Source organism: Nansenia antarctica (assembly GCF_963989245.1).
Source record: "Nansenia antarctica genome assembly, chromosome: 3".
Taxonomy (NCBI): domain Eukaryota; kingdom Metazoa; phylum Chordata; class Actinopteri; order Argentiniformes; family Microstomatidae; genus Nansenia; species Nansenia antarctica.
Window position 1 is genome coordinate 27,425,547 of NC_137688.1, and position 24,101 is coordinate 27,449,647.

At 40.8% G+C, this 24,101-nt stretch overlaps 1 protein-coding gene across 2 annotated transcripts; it reads left to right on the forward strand.

The window, feature by feature from the left end:
* The first annotated feature begins 6,750 nt into the window (after positions 1 to 6,750).
* tgfbi (transforming growth factor, beta-induced) lies at positions 6,751 to 22,837 on the forward strand. Of its 2 annotated transcripts, XM_080525504.1 has the most exons (17): positions 6,751 to 6,914; positions 7,243 to 7,341; positions 10,747 to 10,811; positions 12,686 to 12,843; positions 14,385 to 14,549; positions 14,778 to 14,924; positions 15,166 to 15,307; positions 15,898 to 16,110; positions 16,326 to 16,463; positions 18,562 to 18,707; positions 19,330 to 19,466; positions 19,952 to 20,082; positions 20,759 to 20,883; positions 21,150 to 21,252; positions 21,367 to 21,425; positions 21,560 to 21,584; positions 22,142 to 22,837. In XM_080525504.1, exons 1-17 carry the CDS (start codon positions 6,799 to 6,801, stop codon positions 22,201 to 22,203), a joined length of 2,031 nt encoding a protein of 676 aa, XP_080381630.1. In that variant the 5' UTR covers positions 6,751 to 6,798; the 3' UTR covers positions 22,204 to 22,837. The 2 variants fall into 2 exon arrangements, with proteins under 2 accessions (XP_080381630.1, XP_080381631.1); XM_080525505.1 differs by lacking the exon at positions 21,560 to 21,584.
* Positions 22,838 to 24,101: the final 1,264 nt, after the last annotated feature.

The following is a 24,101-nucleotide window of genomic DNA, read 5'->3' on the forward strand; positions in this document are numbered from 1 at the left end:
TTATCATCAATATATTGATTTGGATTCTTGAATATCAAAACTGGAAGGTATTGAAAACTTACAGGTGGTGGGAAAAGTTACATTTACCCCTCAAAAACATTTTTTTCCAATAAAACCTGCGGGTGAGATATTTTACTAACTGCAGTGTGTCCAGTGCATTTTATTGTCCAATGGGTCAAATCATATGTTAATTGTGTACTGTAGATTCAGTAATCCTCTTAAGACAACCAATGATGAGTGAGTGAAGTTCAGCATTTCTGGGATGTGCAGTGGGGTGCAAAAATGTGGACACCCCTGGTTTAAATGTCTGTTACAATTAATCTCCAAGTGATTGAAACCAAACCTGAACACTAAATGCTACAAAGTTAAACATGACACCTTTCTGCAAATGTTGAAGCAAGGTTTCTTTTTATTTTCATTTTTCAGAGTTTTTAAAATGATAAAAAAGGAAAAGGGCCCTGTGCAAAAGTTTGGGAACCCTTTTGGATTATCCTTTGTTACCTTTAGAGAAGATGATTACTAAGGCCCAGACCAAGGGGATTTACTCTTTAGGGCTTCAATGAGTCAGGTGAATAGGGTTGAACTATATTCCGAAGTAACTCCATGCCTTCTAAAATATCTGACTGTGGTGGCTGTTGTGTCTGGTATTAAAAACCATGAGTTCCTCTAAACAGTTGTCCAAGGATGTCAGAATCAAGATAGTTCACTTCCACCATCAAGGAGAAGGCTACAAAAAACTTTTGCAACATTTCAATCTACCCATTTCCACTGTCAGAAACATAATTAGAAAATGGAAAATAAACGGAACAATTGAAGTCAAGGCAAGATCTGGAAGACGAAGACAAATTTCAGATAGAATAGCCCGAGATCTGGTGATATTGGCTCAGAAGAACCCAAACATCACTGCAAAAGAACTGCAAAAAAGAGTAGCAGACACCGGTCTAGTTGTTCACAGGACAACAATACAGCGTACCTTAAACAACAAAGACCTACATGGCAGAGTTAGGTGCAGGAAGCATTTGCAAGCTGTTATAGTTGCCCGAAGAGGAGTTTTGCACAAGGCTTTTTTCCTGGTTTTATTATTTTTAAATTGTAAAAAGTAAACAAATCTTGCTTCAAAATGTGATGAAATGTGTCATGTTTAACTACGTACCATTTAGAGGTTAAGTTTGCTTCTTTTCACTTAGATATTAATTGTAATTAATTTTGACTAGGGGTGCCCACATTTTTGCACCCCACTGTACTCTCAGTTTGCGCTGAAGCCACTTTTCTTTGCCACTTTCATTTGTATTGTACCAACTGGAGTGAAACAAAAATATCAAATTATGATTTCAGGATATAGGCTACCAGAAGAGGGCACTCATCTACAGTTTGAGTACCATCATGACTGTGTGTGTGTGTGTGTGTGTGTGTGTGTGTGTGTGTGTGTGTGTGTGTGTGTGTGTGTGTGTGTGTGCGTGCGTGCGTGCGTGCGTGTGTGCGTGCGTGCGTGCGTGCGTGCGTGCGTGCGTGCGTGTATGTGTGTGTGTGAACACCTGTGGACATCCATGGACCCATCCATGGACCCAACCTGCCTTGTGTCAACAGTCCAAGCTGATGGAGGTGGTTTAGTGGTGTGGGGAATGCTCACACTTGCCTGTTAATACCAATCAATCATCGCTTGAATGCCACAGCCTGTTTGAGTATTGTTGCTGACCATGTGCATCCCTACATGGCCACAATGTACCCATCTTCTAATGACTACTTCCATCCTGATAATGCACCATGTCACAAAGCAAAAGTCGTCTCAAACTGGTTTCATGAACACGACAATGAGTTCAATGTACTTCAGTGGTCTTCCCAGTCACCGGATCTGAATCCAGTAGAACACCTTTGGGATGTGATAGAATGGGAGAATGCCACAAAGAATTGAGGCTGTTTTGAAAGCAGGGAGGACCTACCCAATATTAGTATAGTGTTCCTAATAAAGTGTCCAGTGAGTGTATGTTTGTGTACGTATGTGCAATTCAGGGTACCAACATTTTCAATCAGACATTAAGTAACATAGTTTGCCGCATAAGCTTTTGAAAAGCTGTTCAACTATGTCAAAATACTAGGAGGGGATACATCCAACGCTGTTACCACCAACACAATTCACTGGATGCTTGAAATAACATGGTACAGAGCCCCTGGCATTTTTGCCGCTGACCCGTGTCACCTCGAGACATCTGCCTAGTAACCTGACCCACCTACAAGCACAAAGCTACACTTGTGCTATAGCGATTACACTCAAAATATACATCACTACCTGGACAGACAACACAAGGGGAGGCAGGGGAGGTGGAGGCAGAAATCATAGGACGGGCTCATTGTAATACATGGAATTGATTGAGGAGTGGTATCCATGACCATACATCACAATGAGTCCGTCCTCCAATTTCTGCCTCCACCAGCCTCTGCTGGACTATACAATACAGTCTTAGCTGTAGGCTGCATCCGAGACCTTGATTCATGAGAGTCACATCAATTCTTTGCCAAACCAGATACAATACTAAACAGATACACACTGACAACAGATTTATTGAGCAATGCCAAGAAGAATGCCTGGCAATAACAAGGAGACCAAGTGCCATTCCGAAGGATGGGTGGACCATGATGCAGTGTTTGGCATGCCAAGTTGATTCAAGAGATAGTACAGGATGCCACTTAAAAACAAAATGTGTACTGTGGGATTGTTTAGAGGACAGATTCCATTGTACTTATGCAACGACTTAGTTTTATACACAAAGACACCTGTTTTGTCTGAGTTGACTTCTGTCTATGCTCAATAAGTCAATCCTGCGTTACTTTTGTCCTTAACTCTCCACGTGTGGGAGGGGTGCTTGCATATCAGTGAATATCTTACAGGCGTAGTGATAGAGCAAGAGTGGAGGGTGTGGTAGTCAACCGGTCTCCAGGTTTTATTTTGTCTACAGCTAACACTCGTATCCATGGTAACTAGAATTGTTTTCTGGTTCGAGTTAGCCTTAGCATGTATGCAGGAAGTAGTGGCAGACAGTGAGGAGACCTCTGGTACCCCAGAGGAGATTGGAAAAACAATTGTTAATTGTTTTTCCTGAAGGTTTTCTGTGGAAAAACCTGGCTACAACGTGACTGGAGATGTTGCAGAACAGACCGATTTAAAAAACAGATTCCTCTTCCTTTGAAAACTCTAAAGATGGTGAGGGTGGCACAAGGTCAGGGGAGCAAATTGGTGGTAGGAAGATCACATTCAGTAGGGAATGAGAAAAGACAGAGAAAGAGAAGGAATGGTTGAAGACAATAATCAGTCACAGCACTGAAAGGTCTAATATGTATTCAAAGGTGCATTGTCTAACCACACAGAGTTAAAAACCCAGAGAATTTCCTCGACTCCAGAGAGCATTTCATATTGCTTTCACCTCACCCACATATTTTTTCAGAGATCTTCATGGTAATGGTTGACTGAAATGAAAAATTATAACATTTTAGGCAGAGGAATGCGTACTGCTCTGGCAGCGACATAGTTAAACATTCAGCACAAGGCCCCATGGCAACTCCTGTTGGACATGGCCATAAAACGTAATAGAGATAGCAGACTTCCACAAGGTAACATGTCATATTTCATCTTAGTCTTTGAATAACAAATAAGAAACACAGCCTAGCGGCGTTCTGATAAGACTGTCAGTCCACTTTGACTTGATCGTTTGAGTTGATGTGAGTTATTCCCAAAAAATCTCAAAGATGTTTTTTATTACTGAAAATAATTGTGATTAACTGAAGAACTATAACCAGGTCTTGGGTACGAAACACCTAAGACTGTTGCACATGGCCCCTGATTGCATTCTAAATGTTATCAGACAACATTTTCTATTTGGCTCATGCAAAGACATTGTATCACTCATTCAGTAATTTTGTTTTCGTTTGAAGAGAACAATAATGGTAATAATACATTTTATTTATGGAGACCTTTCAAGGCTCTCAAGGACACCTTACAAGACATTTAAAACCACATATCAAAACATTATAAACTCAACAAAGCAAAGTCGGATAAAAACAGCAGTCAGATATAACAACAAACCAAATACAGCAGGTCAAACCAAGTACCGTAAGCCATTGTGAAAAGGTGTGTTTTAAGACTGGCTTTGAAAGTGGAGTGAGTGTCAATATGACGTATGTTAGGTGGCAGAGAGTTCCAGAGGCGGGGTGCAGAGCGGCTATAATGGTGGGTTATAGGTCTCTGGAGGTCACTACCTGTCTGGAGACGATGGAAAGCGGTCCTCAGTTGCCCACCAACTCTGACCCCACATAATGCCTCTTAAAAAGTAATGTTTGTTTTTTTCCCCTCCAACAAGCCAGCCAGTTAAATTAACGGAGGCTCACAAATGTAGACAGCACACATGCCAGGCAAGCCATTAACATTTAAACACATTTAATGGGAAACGCTTGGTTAAGAGAAGGCATATCTAGAACACATTGACAGGAAAGCTGCTCACACAATACTTGTCTGTACAGATCTAGAGTAAGAAGACTGGGGTTCCACTGTAGCCCTTTAGTATTGAAGATATGGCTTCACAAGAATTAGTGCTGGCATCAGACTTTGTGTAATCTTTGGTATGATTGTAGACGTGGCATATGGTGTATTGTGGTTGGAACCCCATGCAGTATCCTGTATACCTGCTGTGTTTCTCCGCTGGTAGGTATTTGTAGATAAATACCACATTGTTAGAAAGTCTGGATACTTTCCCCTCTTTCGGACATCATCAGAGTGAATGTTCAACACAAAATAATCCTAATCCACTAAATATCCAAAATTGAGTTAAATGTCTGCTGTTACAAAGTCCACATTACATAACTTTGTCTTGTAGGGTGTAGAGCTAGACCATCCTGCAGGCTCTGCTAGATCTTTGAAACTAACCCCTGAAGCTCTCTCTTATAGAGGAAGTGAGCTACTTGAAAATACCACATGGCCAATGGAGCATTATGGCGGCATTGAGGGGAACAAGAGAGGCTTTTAGAGACTGGTATTGTAGATTTATAGGTCCCCCCTCAAACCTGACACTGGAGGCTGCTCTGTGGAAATGATTCCAAAAGACTTTGTGACTGGGTGTATAGCTTTAGTCAATCATGTTCCCTACAGAAACCAACTATTGGTCGAGTTGGCACAACCTTCTGTGCAGTCAAATATTTAGTGGTGACTTGAATCAACATTCATTTAATTATTAGCTCCGATGTCAGAGGACAAGGCTGCAGAGTCTTACTTTACAGCACTGCAACTTCTGGGTTGCTTGAAAGCTATAGGCAACCCCCACATTGGGTCCTGAGATGTTTAATAGTGTACAGTGTGTCATAAACGTTGAGGCCATGTCTGAGTGAAATATCAAGGAATATTTCTAGCTCGATTTTCACAATATTACCCATTAGTGGTTGACACCAGAGGTATTACAGTCAGATGAAATGTGGTCTGGAAATATATGATCTGTTGCAAGCGAGGCATTTTGATGATTGAATGTCTGAACCATGGCGATCCAAAGCGTTACTTTGTGACTGAGTTGGTGTATTTAGTCTAGTGAATGACTAATACATCGAAATCAGTAAGGCTTTTCCATGTCGCTTGTGTCAACATTAACCTTTTAGAAGAAAACACTTTTATACAGTTTATTGTACATTTCAGGTTCAGTACTCAATGTGCCAAAATGTTTGATAACCTTTAATCAATCAATGTTACAATTTTGCATGATATTGCTGAGAATAATCAATTAGGCTACTCACTGTATCGTGCCACTTTCTCAAATAACACTGGATTCTTTGTGTGGTTTCTATGGTGCAGATCAGGGGAAGAGGCCAAAAGTAACTTCTCTGGATCTGCTAAAGTAATTCAGGTCTCAGTTGGTGACATTACAAAAATCTGAAAGACATTCTGTCCTCTTTGGATGCAACTTTTCATTTCATTCCCAAACGTAGCATCTCTGCTACTGCTGTCGTGTTGGGTTACTAGTCCTAAGTATAGCTGGAGCTTTAGTAATCCCATTAAAAGTGGAAACAATGGCTGACTACTTCTACTGAAATGCTATGTGGGCGAGACAGATGTTTTAAAAGGAGTGTTGTCAGTGTTCCCAGGTCTATGACCGAATATATTGGCTGAACGCTTTGTGTTGAGGTCAAATAGAGAGCACTCTGTTTGAGGTAGTGTATAAGGCCAGGCATAATATATCCTGGATGTTAATCTCCAGCTAAGTATTTCATAGTTCAAATATTTTCCATTCTGAAATATATGTTGCTTGTAGGCATGCATGTTAGTAAGGCTCATATGTAACATAGATGGTTTGGAGACCACAAAGAGGTGAGTTGGTGACATTGCCTGAGACCTGAACACTTAATAGCCAAGGCTTTAACTCAGGTGGCTACGGTGGTGTTGTACTGTGCAAGAAACCCAGATTTAAACCCTGTCAGTCTCACATAGAATAGAGGAATGTACACAACTTACACTAAAAGAGCTAATCGTTTCATAGTCACCATTAACAGGTCTGATAAGAATGGTTTCACTGACCCAATAGGGACATCTAAAAATGTACAAGATGATCTATTTATACCTATTTTAATGTGCATAACTTTCCTTCATTGTATTAGCATTGCTTTAGGCTACCGTTTTTCTTAATTTTAACAGGGACGAGTGGCTTGTCTTGCCAGGCCCCTCCCCATAACCAAGGAGTCCCCTCACTATATATTCATAGACCGAGCGCTTCCCGAGCCCGACTTGTCTGGAGCGTGCAGGGAGGCCTGAAAGGGGAAAAGGACAAAATGAAGCACTTAACTTTATTGGCTTTGACTCTCACCTTGATTGCAACGATTTGTGTTGCAAAGTCACCGTATCAATCAGTTCTTCAGCACAGCAGAATAAGAGGAAGACAACATGGGTAAGGCTCATATACGGCTTTAAAGCACAAATGAGTTGTGCGCAAAGTTGTGCGCTCTGCAGTTCCATCGGGACTGGTTGAAGCTGTTTTTCATCTGCTCATATCATTTCAACAATCTCAAAGAATACTCAATGGTTTTATGATTGTAACGGTATGTTTGTAACTACCCTGTAGTAGCTCATTGATGACTGTGCATAATTGCTCATAAAAGTTATGTTTTTATAAATCAACGAGTGTTTTTTTTCTCCAACTCATTTGTTGCTTACCTATTACTGTTTGCAATATCATAACATGTTTTTGCTCATCTGAAATACGTTATCTCTTGTAGACCCAACGTGTGCGCGATGCAAAAGATACAGGGCACTGACAAGAAGTACTTCACCAACTGCAAACAATGGTACCATCGCAAAATCTGCGGCAAGTCAACGTAAGTAATTATGAGTTTATCCACGTTGTGTCTTGTAAACTAAAATCTGTTGGCGGTGCCAAATGTACTTATAGGGAGCAGACATGGTGCCTTGAATGTATTGATGTCAATATGCATTGATTTTGCCCATAATATATTCCAATTTTATAAATAACTTAGTGTTTTATCTAATGAGATCTAATGAGAAAAAGGTCTGCTTGATTCCCATACCTGAATAGCATTTGTTAAAACCAGCATCTTTAAATTGTGGAGAAGCAGAGTGTAGTTGAGCTCCATAACTCAAGTATTGGAAATTCATTAATATCTCTTAAAATACAATATTAGAAAGCTTTTTTGCTGTCTAATAAACCCAGCTTCCAATATATTGAAACTTACAGCATGCTAAATGTGGCACTTTTAGGACTAAATCAGTCAAATTCTATCCTTAAGCAATAGATTAAATATTCCAGTAGCTAACCATAATTGCTCACTGACTGCTCAGTGAGGTCTGTTTTAAATCATCTCAGGATGGAGGTTGTCATTATAAAACCTTGTTGAGATTAGTTCAGTCAGCACTTCAGTATAAAGCTACTGTCGAAGTGGACATTTTGACAAATACTTTTCCCACCAGAAATAATGTTCCCCTTAGAGAGAGCTTCTCCACTGCTACTTGACTCCTGCTAGGGCGGTCTCAAGCCACGGTGTGGAGTAGATGAGACCCCCACTCTGCTAACACACGACTTCCAACAGGGAGAAAATGGCTCGTAAAGGTGTTAATGACTTAATGCGTTAGTTTTAAAACGTGAACATTAACAGCATTTACCCAATAATGTGTTGTCCATAGTAGGCTATGACAGAGGCATTCTTTTATAGTTTTCCAGGAAAACTACTTTTGGACATTCTTATTTTGCCCATAAAATCAAAAGTGTTCCATCTTAAAAACCTAGAAATTAAATGGAATCTTTCCAAGTCAGTTTTATGACAGAATGTCTGACTATTAATGTGATGAGACACAACATTGTCAGTTAATATCAATGATTAGACACTCATTTGGTATTTATATACTTATAAATAGTGGCGCCAGTATTGTCTTCATGTTGTGATTATATGTCTGTCTATATGGTCATTAAAATGTGTGATGAGTCAGCGTTCATCTTGGGGAAAGGGGTTCATAAGTACTACTGGCATAGTAAATAATGAATACCGTGTGTGTTTTCTCAATCAGTCATGGGAGGGTTAAATACCTTGACCACCTCTGTGGGACACGGAACACTCAGATTACTAACATCAATCTTCCAGGCCTGTCTCAGACCATGGGGAGGGAGGGAGGCAAGCAGCGGATGGAATGACAATCTTCTGCAGTAGCACTAGTTTGATTGACATCAGTTTTAAATGTCCCTGCAGGGAGCGAGGTGTTATCAGTTACTGGGTCTATTTAGATTCCACTGAGATTGACTTCTTGTACATTAGGGAAACCCATGTGTCGATCATTACACTATTAAGCTGATTATAGGAAATGCCATATGGAATAAGCCATGCATTTGCTATTTGAAACCTCTGTGTCTTAGAGTGTATGTGAGTGTGTGTCTCTCTGTTCCTTTTTATGAGGCTATTTTAGATCCCTTTCTAGGTATTGTGAAATGACATGTTTCCTGAAGAAAATCAATCCACAGATACACATTTTTACCAGTAAGAAGAGACTGCAGCAGTGTTTCTTTCATTGCAATCCTGGTGAAAGTTAAAGAGGAAATGGACTTTGCTGTGGGCGCTGGATGTGTGTAAGAAATGACGGCTTCAGAGGCTACTGTTGAAGGACTGCTATCCCTAAACACACACAAATCATTCATAGGGGAGGAAATCGTTTTTTTCCACAGCAAATCCTGTCCATTTTGGAGTCCTAAGGAAAGCTGTGCAAAAGGGCAAACCTGGCTTGCATAAACAAAAGACCAAAGCATTTATCTGCTCACATCTAATTTGATTAGATTTACAGACATCCATGAAAGGGGTTTTGAAGGCTGAGGGTGTCTGGCTTTCATCGTGAACAATCCCTTCCTTTGTGCGAGTGGCCCATAATGTGCAGTAGAGAGATGAGGGGGCGGGGAGGGTTGGATGTAGGGCATGGGGAGGTGGTGGTGGTAGGAAGGTCACAGGTCACTCAAGGGGAGACCCATAACTCTCCTCATCACCAATAACCCTTCAAACCCCCTTCCTCTCCGTCTCACTTATCAATGCTTTGGTTCTTCAGCTCTGATCCTCAGTCACTCCTAATGTTTCTAAACGAGTGTGATCATAGTTGTGTGTATCCCAAATATAACTAAAACACATTTCTTAACACCACCATTGCCATGTCATTATTATATTTTAAATGATCAACTTTTCCTTTGCATATTTAGCTTAGAAACGTGTGTTGTTTATATTTAATCACATAAGCATTTGTGATTTGTTTTGATACAGTAAAAAGCATTAAGCCACAACCAGCTGATTTCATTGTAAATCCAAATCTATTAACATGGCCATTTCAGCATGAACCCATGCCTCATGTCAAATGGTTCTCTCTTCATAGCACTCCTGCTAGATAACTTGGCCACAGCACTTAGAAGCTCAATGTACACAGTGTTTGAATCATGCAACCTTACTGTTTATTTTGTTAGAAATCCATGGCTACCATCCTTGTTTATGCTTGAGGAGAACAAATAGGAGTTCAGTTACCATCTGTTTTGATAATCAGTTCAGTCTGGTTTCCCAGTCCTCTCTGTTTCCCCTTTCTAAATGTAAGGATTACCCCCCCCCCCCTCCCCCATTCTCCCCTGTTTCCCCTTTCTAAATGTAAGGATTACCCCCCTCCCCTACTTTCCACCAACTTTGAAGGGTCATCAATGTTACATGTTTATTCTTCTGGAATCAGCAAGTAATAACAAAGCCATTCTAAATTCAATCAAAGGCTGACGTGTCAAAGAATTAAGTGTGTGTGGAACTTGCTAAATGTAGTTGAAAACTTCCCCTTTTTGGAAATGAACCACTTATTTTTGCAGCTGATAATAAGACTAAACTTTAAGGGGTCACATTTTTACACGGTAGCTTAGTGGTACACCTTAGCTTGGCTGTTCCTCCTTTGTTTTTATTGGCAAACGCTTGTGGTTCAGTATTGGTCCCCTAGTCCTCTTTCAGGAGTTTCCTTTGGCCAATTCTGAATTCCTCTGCCCTCTAAGGAAATTAGTTTTTATGACCCTCCGAGACCAGCTGAGGCCAGTTTCGGATTTATTGTGGAAATATCTGAAATGCACAAAATGTAGAACCTGCAGTTGCATCATTTAAGAAGACAGATTGCTCTATCTTTTCAATGGAAAGGGAAAGGGAGTTCCGGAAGTTGAACTGATTTAATCTCTATTCTGATACACTTATCTTTGACATCTGCTCTTATGACAGGGTGATCAGCTACGAGTGTTGCCCTGGTTATGAGAAGCTTCCCGGAGAGAAGGGCTGTCCCGCCGGTAAGAACCATTGATTGTCATGCTTCTGACAGTTAACTACCACCAACAGCCAATCAGGGAGGTTATTTATAAACCTTTGCGTAGAACTGGCATAAAAAAGGTTGCGTACGTAGACAAGCAAGTATGTTTATGCACACAAAGATTCTGATTTAGGTCATGTTCTCACATGAAAGTCTGAATCATGACCCGGAGCAAGTGGATGAGATTGCAACATTGTTGCATAAATTATTTCTCTGATTTGCGTTCTCACAGCCCTTTATGTAAAGGAAGTAACATACGCAATCGAAGCAACAGACGTGGTAGTTGATTGGTCAGAAAATGTGAAAATTGCCCGCTCGTCCCGCTCTTATCCAGATCAACACACATGCGCTGTTGTTTTCCTATGGACAGCCTCGATGCGTCGTTTCTAATCGGAGCGAAACCACCCTTTTCAAGCGGAGCATGCGTTGGTTGTTTGCTCCGGGAGCGACTTCGAGTGTGCATTCTCACAGCTCCAAACGACGCAGAGCAAAGCTAATTTTATCCTAAATTCCGATTCCAAGTGAAGCAAATGTTCTAGTGAGAACACACCCATAGAACACAGTGCGGACACACGTCCCACGCCTTTTTCCCTTTATAAATCACAATCAACTCTACTTTTTGCGCACGTGAGCGAGCACTTGTCCCACCCTTTTAACGCCCATAGTTGCCTATAAATGGTCAGTGAAACGCCCCTAATTAATATTCATCTTTATTGACTGCATGACAATGAAGGCAAATCCTGACAGAAAGACGCAAAAAAGAAATTTCACCCAGTGAAATTCTGCGTAACAGTTCTGCGCAACGAACATGTGATAACAATATATTAAACAATTTTTTGTCCTACTGTTCACCTTATTATTTATGAGAATGCATTTCATAACATGCAAGTATTGTTTAAGAATTACAGATCCAATCAAATATGATTCCCGATTAAATTGTACAACATATTTGAGGGGTTGTTTTGCAAAAAAATATCTCAGTTTGTATTTATTATCCTAAATCATGTTTTTTTGTGTGCACTCCAGGGAACTCTTCATTAGATTAGATTAGATTAGATTAGATTAAACTTTATTGTCATTGACAGAGTACAAGTACTGAGACAACGAAACGCAGTTCAGCATCTAACCAGATGCAAATAGTGCATAGTGCAAAAGCCATGAATGTATAGACAGTGCATGGTGTACGGTATTACAGTGAGTATTAGTAAATGAGTATATAAGCCAGTATACGTGCACTCAATATTAATTTAAAAAGTTAATATATTGTGCATGAATGGCAATATGATGTGTACAGTAAAGATACTGTATGTACAGGACAAGGGCGAAGATATGTGCAGTTAACAAGGACGATGGATATCAATACAATATGTACAGTTAGGATATATGTTTATATATAATAGACGTAATATTGAGAGGTAATATTTCTATTTATTTTACACAATGGTATCCATTTCAAAGCGTTTCTTGAGTTTCATCCTTCTGCCAGCGGAGTCGCAGTTGCTCATTTCTCCAGTTTCTGTGCGTACGCGTGGGTCCCAGTGTGCGAGTGCACATTATCACATCCCAAAACTTGCGTCAAAGTTGCGCATGCATGCTTTTTTGGGTACGCAAAGTTGATAAATGACCCCCCAGTTCCTGGCCAATTGGTAGAATAATTTCTGAGGCCATGTAGAATGAAAAGTGGATGTATGCTTTTGTTGTAAAATACTACACTTTAGCAATAGAGTTCAGAGTTGATTTAGATGAGTATGAACATATCCTTGCACAAAGACTATTATTATATTGCATATTTATGATATGATAATATATGAATATGATATATTAAGATATTATGAACTTGCATATCTTTTTCAGCCCTGCCATTGGTGAACATCTACAACACCCTGGGGGCGGTTGGAGCCGCCACCACTCAGATGTACTCAGCCAGGGCCAACCTGCAGGAGGAGATCGAGGGACCAGGCAGTTTCACTTTCTTTGCCCCCAGCAATGAGGCCTGGGCTGCTCTACCCAATGTGAGTCTGTTCTCTAGCAGTCATCCAGACAAGAACCGTGAACGGAAAGTGCAACTGAAATACAAGTGATGAAGTGATGTGCTGACCTTAGAGGAAATTAATTTCCATAGAGTGGACAAAGGTTATCAAATCCCCCCAAATTGGAATCGATCAACCCTGTTAAGACAAAACTCTAAGGCAAACTATAGAAGTCTTTCTGCAAGTCTTTTTACGAGTAATATTTATGTTTTTAAAGCTTACAATTATCGTGATGAGGTTGTGTATTGTAGTAGCAGAGAAGAGACCAGACGAAGGAATTCAGTTGAAAGGCTAATAGGCCACTCCACTGATAATCCACAGGAAAGACACGAAGGAAACACTAGACAATAACAAAAACCAGAAATACTGGAGACAGGAACAAAATATATAAACTTGAGTGGCCATGGCACAATGTAGGCGATTCGCAAGCAAAAGCAACCATACAGAAAACATCCTCTCTAAGGAGACGTTATTAGTGTCAAGATCAGGAACACCCTAATCTTTGAGGGCGTTCTCTGCCGCTCTCTGGTGGCCAGACGGAACCGTGGCAGTATCCCTTTCCTTGGGAGCGGCTCCAGCCATGGAACCAGTGACCACCACGCAGTCAGCTGGTCGACAAGCGCCAGGATAGTGGACAGCCCTTGGGATCCATCCCAAGGGCTGGCCACTATCCTGGCACTTGTCGACCAGCTGACTGTGTGGTGGTCACTCTGGTGACCGTTTGCCGTTTGCCCTTGGGCTGGGTGCCGGTCCGGGGCTCGAGGTAGTGCACATTATCGCAAGAGCTGCGTGGGCCAAAACCACCTTTGCTCTTGTAACTGGTTTGCGGCTGGGGCTTGGCTCGTGGAGCCTTGGGAAACTGGGAGACTGGCTTGGTAGGTTCGGGTTTATGGGGGATCTACGCCACGACAACTGACGCACAGGGCACTGAGGCTTGGGCAGTGGCCACTCTGGGACCAGAGGGTTTTTGAGTATAGAGTTGCTGGACGGCCTGGGCAAGCGCCCGGAGTGCCTCCGCCATTTAGGAGATCTGCTCTTGCAGCCGCTCCAGCAGCACTGCTTGGTGGGACATGACGCTCCAGTGCTGGTCGATCGTCGCTGGGTCCATGTTGGCGTACACAACCTCACTTAGCTTGCTGTGAGGTTGTGTAGTGTGGGACCCAGGAGAAGAGAGGAGACCAGACAAAGGAATGCAGTTGAAAGACAAAGGCCGCTTTACTGATAATCCACAGAATACAATGGAAACACTAGAGAATAAAAAAAAAATCAAGAGGAACAAGAGAGAGGAACAAAAGATATTTGGAGGAACAAAACTTGAGTGGCCATGGCACAACGTAGGCGATTCCCAAACAAAAAGCAACCAAACAACAGAAAACATCCTCTCTTAAGGTAATTAGGGTCAAGATCAGGAACACCTGTGGTCCGATAGTCTCTGGGGGCGATCTCTGCCACCCTCTGGTGGCCTGACAGACCTGTGACAGTAATGGCCTTATGACATTAACACAGTGTATGTGTTTCTTTAGGAAATCTTGGATGCCCTGGTGAGCAATGTCAACATTGAGCTGCTCAATGCATTGCATTACCACATGGTGAACCGTCGTCTGACCTCCGATGACCTCAAGCATGGATCTGCCTTCTCTTCCATGTACCAGGACTTTGATGTTCACATTCACCACTACCCTAATGGAGTAAGTATCACATATCCAATGTTTTTTATTGAATTAGATTGGAGCGAAATTCTAATAAAACAGTTTTCAATAGTCAGCTCAGCTACAAAAGTGAAAGTAGCTCTCTGAACTTCGCTTTACTGTTTGATTTTTGTTCTCAATACTCAAGTGTTGAGCATTGAGAGACGGCAACTGGACAAAATCTCTCCTGAGATTAACTGAAACTGAAAATGTACTTTATCAATAAAGATTGTGACAGTGAACTGCGCTCGCCTGGTGAAAACAGACCAGCATGCCACTAATGGAATCGTGCACGTTGTGGACCGAGTCATCACCGCCATCACCAACAATGTCCACACCTTCATTGATACTGATGATGATCTGGAGACTCTTCGTGTAAGTCAATCAGTTTTGTCTGTTGTCTTTGTCTGTTGAGATTCATTTTACATAGTGAATATGTTGGTTTTGTGTGTTTATTTGTCAGTTATTTTTGTCTATCTAGTCAATGATGTCAGTCCATGGTAACATTTTATTCACAGTATGAAGGGAAAGTATGTTGTATATTTAAAAACAATAATTTGCAATGCAACCTGTACATGACACAGTATTCAATGTAAGTGTGAATCTTCTCTTTTAGACTGCCATTGCTGCTGCTGGTCTAACGACCATGCTGGAGAGTGACGGCACTACACAGTGTTTGCAACCAACCAATGAGGCCTTTGAGAAGATCCCCGCAGAGATGCTTAATAGGATTCTGGGTGACCCAGTGGCCCTTAAAGGTGAGGTTGCTGTCTCCTGAGGTGGCCTACTTATGATACATTGAGAAAATAAGTGACCTAGATTTTGTGTAACATGGTTTCATGACCATTATTCCACTACCTTTTAGCTGTCAGGACTGCAGAGTCACTCCCTATCTTCTGCCGTAGTCTGAAGACCCATCTCTTTAGGCTACACCTTACTTTCTCTCCTGAGACTTCTACATCCCCTCTACTCCCCTGTACAGTTTCTATACTGTTCAAAAAGAAAAAAGAAAATAATGAATTCTTCCTTCTTCTAGCATTATGACTGCCAATGCCGCCCTGGCCCGAGCATCCATTACCTTTTCCTGCTATTTTTTTTGTTTGTTTACATAAATAAATAATATAATTCAGAAATAAGAGAGGTCCAAGGATAGACCCTTGGGGGACTCCACATTTAATATCCAGTTTGGGGGAGTCAAATCCCTTAAATGAAACATATTGCTCCTCTCCTTCAAGCAACTGGCAAACCATAATAAAAGTATCTCATGGTCTATGCCTAGGAAATGATGGCCTTGTGTCTCTTGTCTCTTGTCATGTTTATCTCTCAACAATACTTGTTTGGCTCCCAGACCTGCTGAACTACCACATCCTGAAGAACATGCAGTGCGCGGAGTCCATTGTGTCAGGCACTCCCATGGAGACTCTGCAGGGCACTGTACTGGAGGTGGGCTGCGAGGGAGATGAGATGACCCTCAATGGCAAAGCCATTATCCAGAAGAAAGACGTACTGGGAACCAATGGAGTCATCCACTATATTAATGAGCTTCTCATTCCAGACTCAGGTATTCAAACTGTTAGACGTATGGTATGATGAGTAATGGTCATTTATGTCTGAGGTCTGACTTTCCAGGAAACCGAAACTAATCTTTTGTGTGTCAGCATCTGAGTCACCAGCTCAATGCTTTAGTAGTCTCAAATCATAAGATTATGATGAGTTTGTTCCATCTCCACTTATATTAACGGGTGATGAACTTATAGTGTTTTGTCTCGTTTAAAGCCAAGACCCTCTTGGAGCTTGCCCAGGGATCCACTATCGACACAGCAACAAAGCTGTTCATCGATGCTGGTCTTACTTCCCACCTTTCTGGCTCTGAGGCTTTGACCATGTTAGCCCCTCAGAATGAGGCTTTCAAAGGTAAGATCTATCTATCTATCTATCTATCCATCTCTCTCTCTCTCTACCTACCTACCTACCTACCCATCCACCCACCCACCCACCCATCCATCCATCCATCCATCCATCCATCCATCTGACTCTCTATCTCTCTGTCTCTCTGTCTCTCTGTCTGTCTCTCTCTCTCTCTCTCTCTCTCTCTCTCTCTCTCTCTCTCTCTCTCTCTCTCTCTCTCTCTCTCTCTCTCTCTCTCTCTCGAATCTAGTATCTACAATCTCAGTTAGGTCCATATATATTTGGAGTCTGACAGAATGTTTGTTATTTTAGCTGTTTCCGGAAACATATTCAAGTTACAGTTATATAATGAATATGAGTTTAAAGTGCAGACTCTCAGCTTTAATTTGAGAGTATTCACATCCAATGGAAGGAAGGGATCCATTGGAGGAAGGGTTTAGGAATTACAGCTCTTTACAGTAATATGTAGCCCCCTCATCAAGGGATCAAAAGTAATTGGACTATTGACTCAAAAGCTGTTTCATGGACAGGTGTGGGCCATTCCTTTGTTATTTCTTTATCAATTAAGCAAGTAAAAGGTCTGAGTTCATTCCAAGTGTGACATTTGCATTTGGAAGCTTTTGGTGTGAACGCTCAACATGCGGTCAAAGGAGCAAGTGAAACAGGCCATCCATCCAGACTGCAAAAACAAACAAAAACCCTTCAGAGATAGCGGGAACATTAGGAGTGGACAAATCAACAGTACGTTTGAGCTGCAACGTTTGCAGGAAAAGCGCTATACAAATAAAAAGTTATCATTCATATTATTATTATTATTATTATTATTATTATTATTATTATTATTATTATTATTATTATTATTATTATTATTATTACATTCTGAGAAAAAAAGAACACACTTGTGAGCTCGGCACCACAAAAAGGCCTGGAAGTCCACGAAACAGCAGTGCTGGATGATTGCAGGATCCTTTACATGGTAAATCATTATCTTAAGGGCTCTGCACACAGCGTGCGATTTCTGTTGCGCGTCAACGTTCCATTTTGAAGTTTGAATGGAAGTCTATGAGAACATACAACAGAAATTGCATCGCACGCTGTGTGCATTGGTATGCGATGTTTTATGATTTTCTCATAGACTTCCATTCAAACTTCAAAATGGAACGTTGACGCGCAACAGAAATCGCACGCTGTGTGCAGAGCCCTTTAGTCTACCATGAAGAGAAGACTTCATGAGAGCAAATACACGGTTCACCACAAGGTGCAAACCATTCATAGAATAGAAAGGCCAGATTAGACTTTGCAAAGAAACATCTAAAAAAGCCAGCCCAGTTCTGAAACAGCATTCTTTAGAGAGATGAAACTAAAGACAGAATGTGAGAGAAGACAGAACCGGCCGGATGAATTCTGAAGTGTTAAGAGGGATATTCTGTCTGCTCAGATTCAGACAAATTCAGAAAAGTTGATTGGATGGCGCTTTACAGTACAGATGGACAATGACCCAAAACATACCACCAAAGCAACCCAGGAGGTATGGCAAGGAAGTGGAATATTCTGCAATGGTCGAGTCAATCACCTGATCTCAACCCGATCAAGCATGCATTTCACTTGCTGAAGACAAAACTAAAGGCAGAAAGACCCACAAACAAACAACAACTGTAGACAGCTGCAGTAAAGGCCTGGCAAAGCACCACAAAGGAGGAAACCCAGCATTTGGTGATGTCCATGGGTTCTAGACTTCAGGCAGTCATTGCCTACAAAGAATTAATACAAAGTATAAAAAATTAGCATTTTATTTATGATTATGTTAATTTGTCCAATTACATTTGAACCCTTGAAAATAGGGGACCGTGTATAAAGATGGTTGCTAATGCTAAACAATTCATAAAATATTTTTGTTCAACCCCTTAAATTAAGCTGAAAGTCTGCACTTTCACAAATGCACAATTGCATCTCGATTGTTTCATTTCAAATCCATTGTAGTGGCCAAAATTATGGAAATTGTGTCACTGTCCAAATATTTCCGTAGAACTGTATATATCTACTTTTTAGGAGTGAAGTTATGAGTAGACTAGTGAAGTTACAAAGTTAAAGTTAATTTTAACAGATGGGAGCCTGGCAATGACTGGTGAAATGAAGAAAATGTTGAGGAATCACATTGTGAAGGAGCAGCTGTCATCCAAACACCTGTACCATGGACAGATGCTGGAGACTCTGGGAGGAATTAAGCTCAGAGTGTTTGTCTACCGTAACGTAAGTACCACAGATCAAAGCATTGCTCATTTTCTTTGTGGCCATACAGTTACAGGTACGAATACATGATATAAAATCATAAAAGTACTCAATCGAGCAGAATTAAGAGATTGATTGGAAAGAAAATCTATGCACAGTGATTGTGAGGAATGATTTCTGAAGAACTTCTGGAGGACAACTGCAATATATTGCAACAAATACACAATCGAAAAGTAATTTCAAAGTAAGAAATGACAGTTGGTCTTCATTTTCTCATTACATTACATTGGAGCATGGACCAGAGGGATTTTACCCCTGAAATAGGCATTTAGCCAAAGAACACAAGAGTCTTCATAATGACAGTACAGTATGTTTCAGTATGTTTCAAGCTACTGGGTTTGAAATCTTCCATTCACTGCCATGTTCTCTTGGGTGGCAGACGTGGAGGATGTGGAGTGCTCGCATTTCTGCTTTGTAATGAAATTTACAGACCGCAAGAAATTTCCTCTCAGGTTTAGCAGGACTCTTTCCAGACACCAAGTCGTGTGTACCATCAGTATAGAGAGAATCAAAGTCACCACAGGTCTTCAATGACGGGTAAGAGCTCGGTTTCAAACCCTTTATGTCTGCATCTGTTTAACAGAGCCTGTGCATCGAGAATGCCTGTATCGCTGCCCATGACAAGACTGGCCGATTCGCCTCCATGTTCACTGTAGACAAACTCCTAACTCCTCCAATGGGTACCATTATGGATGTGCTGAAGGCAGATGATCGATTCAGGTGAGAATAGGATTGTTATTCAGTCATGCATCATAGTCTACAATAAGCATTCAATAAGGTCTAGAGGTAACACAATTCTATTACAGAGCAACAGAGGAAATGGTATTTGGTTTTATCTTATGAATAAAAGATTTCCCAGGTGGTGGATAGTAACTATGCACTTTCAGCATTTTCTTTGAAGCTAAGAAGCTCTGTAGCTAACTTCCCTCTGGGGAGAAGTCCCCTCTAAGCCTCTGTGATGGTTTAAACAGGATGAAAGGGAATATTCCGCTTCTTTCCCACTCACTTGCAGAGACTTTCCTTTTCCGTTTCCTTAACATGTTTTCAGTAGCCTTCAGAAGCATGATTAGGCTCTGTAATAGCACATGTATTTGACACTTCAGAGAAATAATTATTTGCCCTTTCTTCTGACTTCTTTCTGTTTAAGTCATCTCTCTGGCTCTGAGGATGGTCTTTCAAAGTGTGTGTTCCCTTCCTCTTTCCAGTCTCCTGGTTGGCGCCATCCAGACAGCTGGCATGACCGAGCTGATGAACCAGCAAGGCTCTCACACAGTGTTCGCTCCCACCAATGACGCTTTCAGCGCCTTGACACGGGGTGATCTCAACAAACTCATGGGTAATTGTAACAGACAGCTTTCAACCACGTGTACATCTATAAGAACGTGTTTGCTAAAACCAAAAATAGAACCTCAAAGCAAATGATGTGTAATGAAATATGACAAGAACGGTTTGGTACTATAGGCCTACTTGTAGAAATGATTTATGATTCATTCATGATTTGACTGGCTTTGGTAAAGCAGTGTTTATACACGGAAGAATCCTACATATTGTGTACAGATGATTGACAGCTTGGACTCCTGTGAATGAATACTGAGTAGAGAAAAGAGAAGAGACTTATTTGAATAGACCTACAGTAACTACACCCAGGAAATGATCCCATTATGAAATGCATTTCAGATGCTAGTCTGAGTTTATGACTGCCAAACAGCTGCTTTTAAATGAATCCAGTACTGTTACTGTATGTCCCTAAACAACTGACACAATCACCTTCTGTACTGCTCGGATACAAAACCATTGTAGTATTAAAATCTTGTTTATGTGTTAAAGGATTGCCCAACTATACACAGAACAATTGAGATGATTAGGGAAGGGATGTGGTTTTTCTGCAAACAATCGTGTTGAATTTCTATGGCTTGGCAAAGCAACAAGAATCAAACTGGTCTTCGTTGTGCTAAATTAATTTGTTTTCCCTACTGGCCAGTTCTAACCCCTCTGTCCTATTGTCCATGCAGGCAACCCAAAGGAGCTGGCCAATGTTCTGAAGTACCACATGGGTGAGGAGATCCTGGTCAGTGGAGGAGTGGGCTCCCACACCAGAGTCAAGCCTCTGTTGGGTGATAAGCTGGAGCTGAACATGGTGGGGACATATAGAGTTGATGAGTTTATCATGATGATGTTTTGATGTTTTGGTTGAATACTGCATCTCTGACAGGAGGAGGTACAAAGATAGTACTGGACTTAATGGATGATAGCTTTAAGGGGACCGTCTATAGGCTACAAATTATTTATATAATTCTTTAAATCAGCCTTCAAAAAAATCGCTACAGATTTGAAGACTTGAATAGCTGCTGTGATGATAGAGATCACTTTAAAAATGTCTATGTGTGTTTTCCTATTCTTCAGCGGAACTCCACTGTGTACGTCAACAAGGTTCCAGTCGTTGAAGCCGACCTCATGGCCACCAATGGGGTTGTCCATGCTGTAGGAGTCTTCATAAAGCCACTGCGTAAGGGATACTCCTCTCCTATCTATGCATTGTCAATAATAATAATAATAATAATACAAATTAATCCTGAATGTTACATTGTTACAACTCCCTCGTTCTCTATTTCTCCCCCAGCTCCCAAGGTGGATAGGGAACAAGCTGATGGACCTGTTAGACACGCCTCTGCTACGAGAGTAAGGCATTCTCAGACATTCTTAGACAGCAGACAACCTGTAGACAGTCAATAGATAACTTAGTTATGTATGTGACTGTTTGAAAAACTATCATTTGAATAACTCAAACATGTGTTGTGTTTTCCTACCCACAGTCTGACTCACAGGTATTCAAAAATGGTAGGTTCTATTCACCTCTGACAGGCCACACGATGCATGTCAAACAGTAGGGAACAACCTGAGCACACTGGCTTTCCTGCTACTTCACATTTATGCTGAAAGATACCATCGGATACAGTCAACAGACCTTAAACAGGGTATTTCACAAACAATAGTTTAATAAAATAAATACAGTGGCCTGGGGTGGTCCAGTGGTCTAGCACCACGGTCTACAGTACACACATACAGTATGCCCATGTCGGCATGGGTTCGAATCTGGCCCATGTCCTGCTGACATGCCCTCTCTCCCTTCTTCTCCTTACTTTCCTGTCTGTCTTCACTATATCTGTCCAATGAAAAGAAAAATATGAGTGGGACTGCTCCACTCTAAACTTTAAACTTTAAAAAATACATAATTAGTATTAAATAGAACTGATACATTTTAAGAAGGCCTATTTGTAGACTCTGGTATTGGAAGATATTATCACAATATATTATAGACAGTAACATGCAGAACAATGCATATGCTACAACAGAATGTTCAAGGTTCATTGATTTTGTTCTGATTTGTGTTCTAGATGATCTCTTCCAGAAGGTCATGAAAAGCCACTCCAGCAGGACAATGACTCGTGTCCAGTAGAGAAGTAAATTACCTACATAAAGATAATTCCTTTTGTTTCTGGAATATCTTCTTACCTTGAACTCTCAATCTAATTTTGTCAAGATTGTCAATTTAAACGAACCAGCACTAGGTGAAAAAAGAGGTGGAATATTCCAAAGGAAAATGTTGTACAATTGCTTTCATGCACCAAAGACCAAGATTTTAATTTGAATTATCATCGGTTTTCTTTTATGTGAGAATAGTAAACCAAGAACAGCAACTAGCTATGACTACACACACATACTGTAGCTGTATGAGATTGTTTTGAATATTCACTCATCTGACTTCTGTCTATCATTGGAAGTCTGAAAGTTAACACAGAGATGATTTTTTGAGAAATGTATACAGTATTTTGTTTTGATATACATGTAGCATGTTTGCATGGTTTGAGCTGGAAGAAAAAGCTATTCAGGCACACATACATGGAGGTCACATTCATAACCTCTGAGATCTGATTATTTCCAAAAAAATAAAAAAAAATAAGCCTGTTCAAATGCACCCATATACAAGTCACTTGCATTCCATTTGTAACATACTGTAGCAATATATTTTGTGTGGAACCAAAGAAGCCAATGTCTGCACATTTCCAAATAAAATGTTCATTTTGTAGTCACAGAGTTCAAGTCTGGATTTATTAAAGTCTCTCCATGATGTACTAAAACCTTTTGAGGGTGTTGGCATGCTTTTATGTTAAATTGTATTAGATTATCTGCACACAATATATGTTCCTTCTCTTTGCACTAACTCCTGCTGACAGCCACCTTTTGACATATCTAAAACTAATCATATCTGAGTCCAAAACCAATACCTCAATTTTTCCCTTAGAAGTGTATTTTCTCTGGAGGGAAAAAAACATTCTGGAAAGAATTTAGTGGAGGGACCCTCACTTTGAGTTACAGTGGCTAGGGAGAGCCCCCCAGGATGGACCTTTTACAGGAAGGCGTTGTTTGAGACGCAGATATATGTGTGCAGTAGCCAGCTCTCAGTTGGCAGGCCTCAGGAGGAATGATCCAGAACAGTGAATGAAACATTCCAAAAGTGTTTTACACTCTTGGCCAGACACTGCCAAGCTGTTTGAGCCACAGGGGGCAAGAGCGACCACTGCTTGAAGGGCTGGTTACGGGGGCCGCTGACTGGATGCCAAAAAACGATTTAACAAGTCTAAATATTGTGAGGCAGATTATGGAGCAAGCGAAGGTCACAGCACTCATTAGTGCATGGGATTCCCACAACCACTCTCTCATTTCAGAGTTCAGGTTTTAAGACATGTTGCTCCAGGTAATAAATTGAACAAAGAATGTCCCAGAAATACATCAGCAACTGGTTCAAGTATATTTTGTTGTAGAGATTAGAGAGCACTAACTCTTTGTAAGACACTTTGCATGAGAGTTTGATATGCTTTGGGTATGCCGCCAATACTATCAAGATGAAAATGGTCTTTGTTTACCTTCTTCTTATCACTACATGTACTTCACAGTATATCATATCAGTGATACACTGTTATCACTTGTAAGAAATACTAATAAGGATGTATTTTCATTAGTGATTTTTCTTCTTGAGGAAACATATTAGCGGTGTTAATGTCCGATTTGTATGTATAATGTACAGCAAAACATTGCAGTGACATACCATTTGGTATGCAATAGCCATGCTTATGTTATGGCTATAGTAAGCTACTAGTTTCACTGTCAATGTACCCATTGTGTATATTCAAGCCTCTGTTTCATTCTTAAGTCTGCCTCCTGGAAGTCAGTCGAGCCCCCACTAACACACACTAATGTTGAACACATGTGGTATTACTAACACCATGGCTTTAGTGTAGCTTTTTCACTCCATATACAGTAGTCATCTGCTACTCCTGTGAGTTGAACACTTCT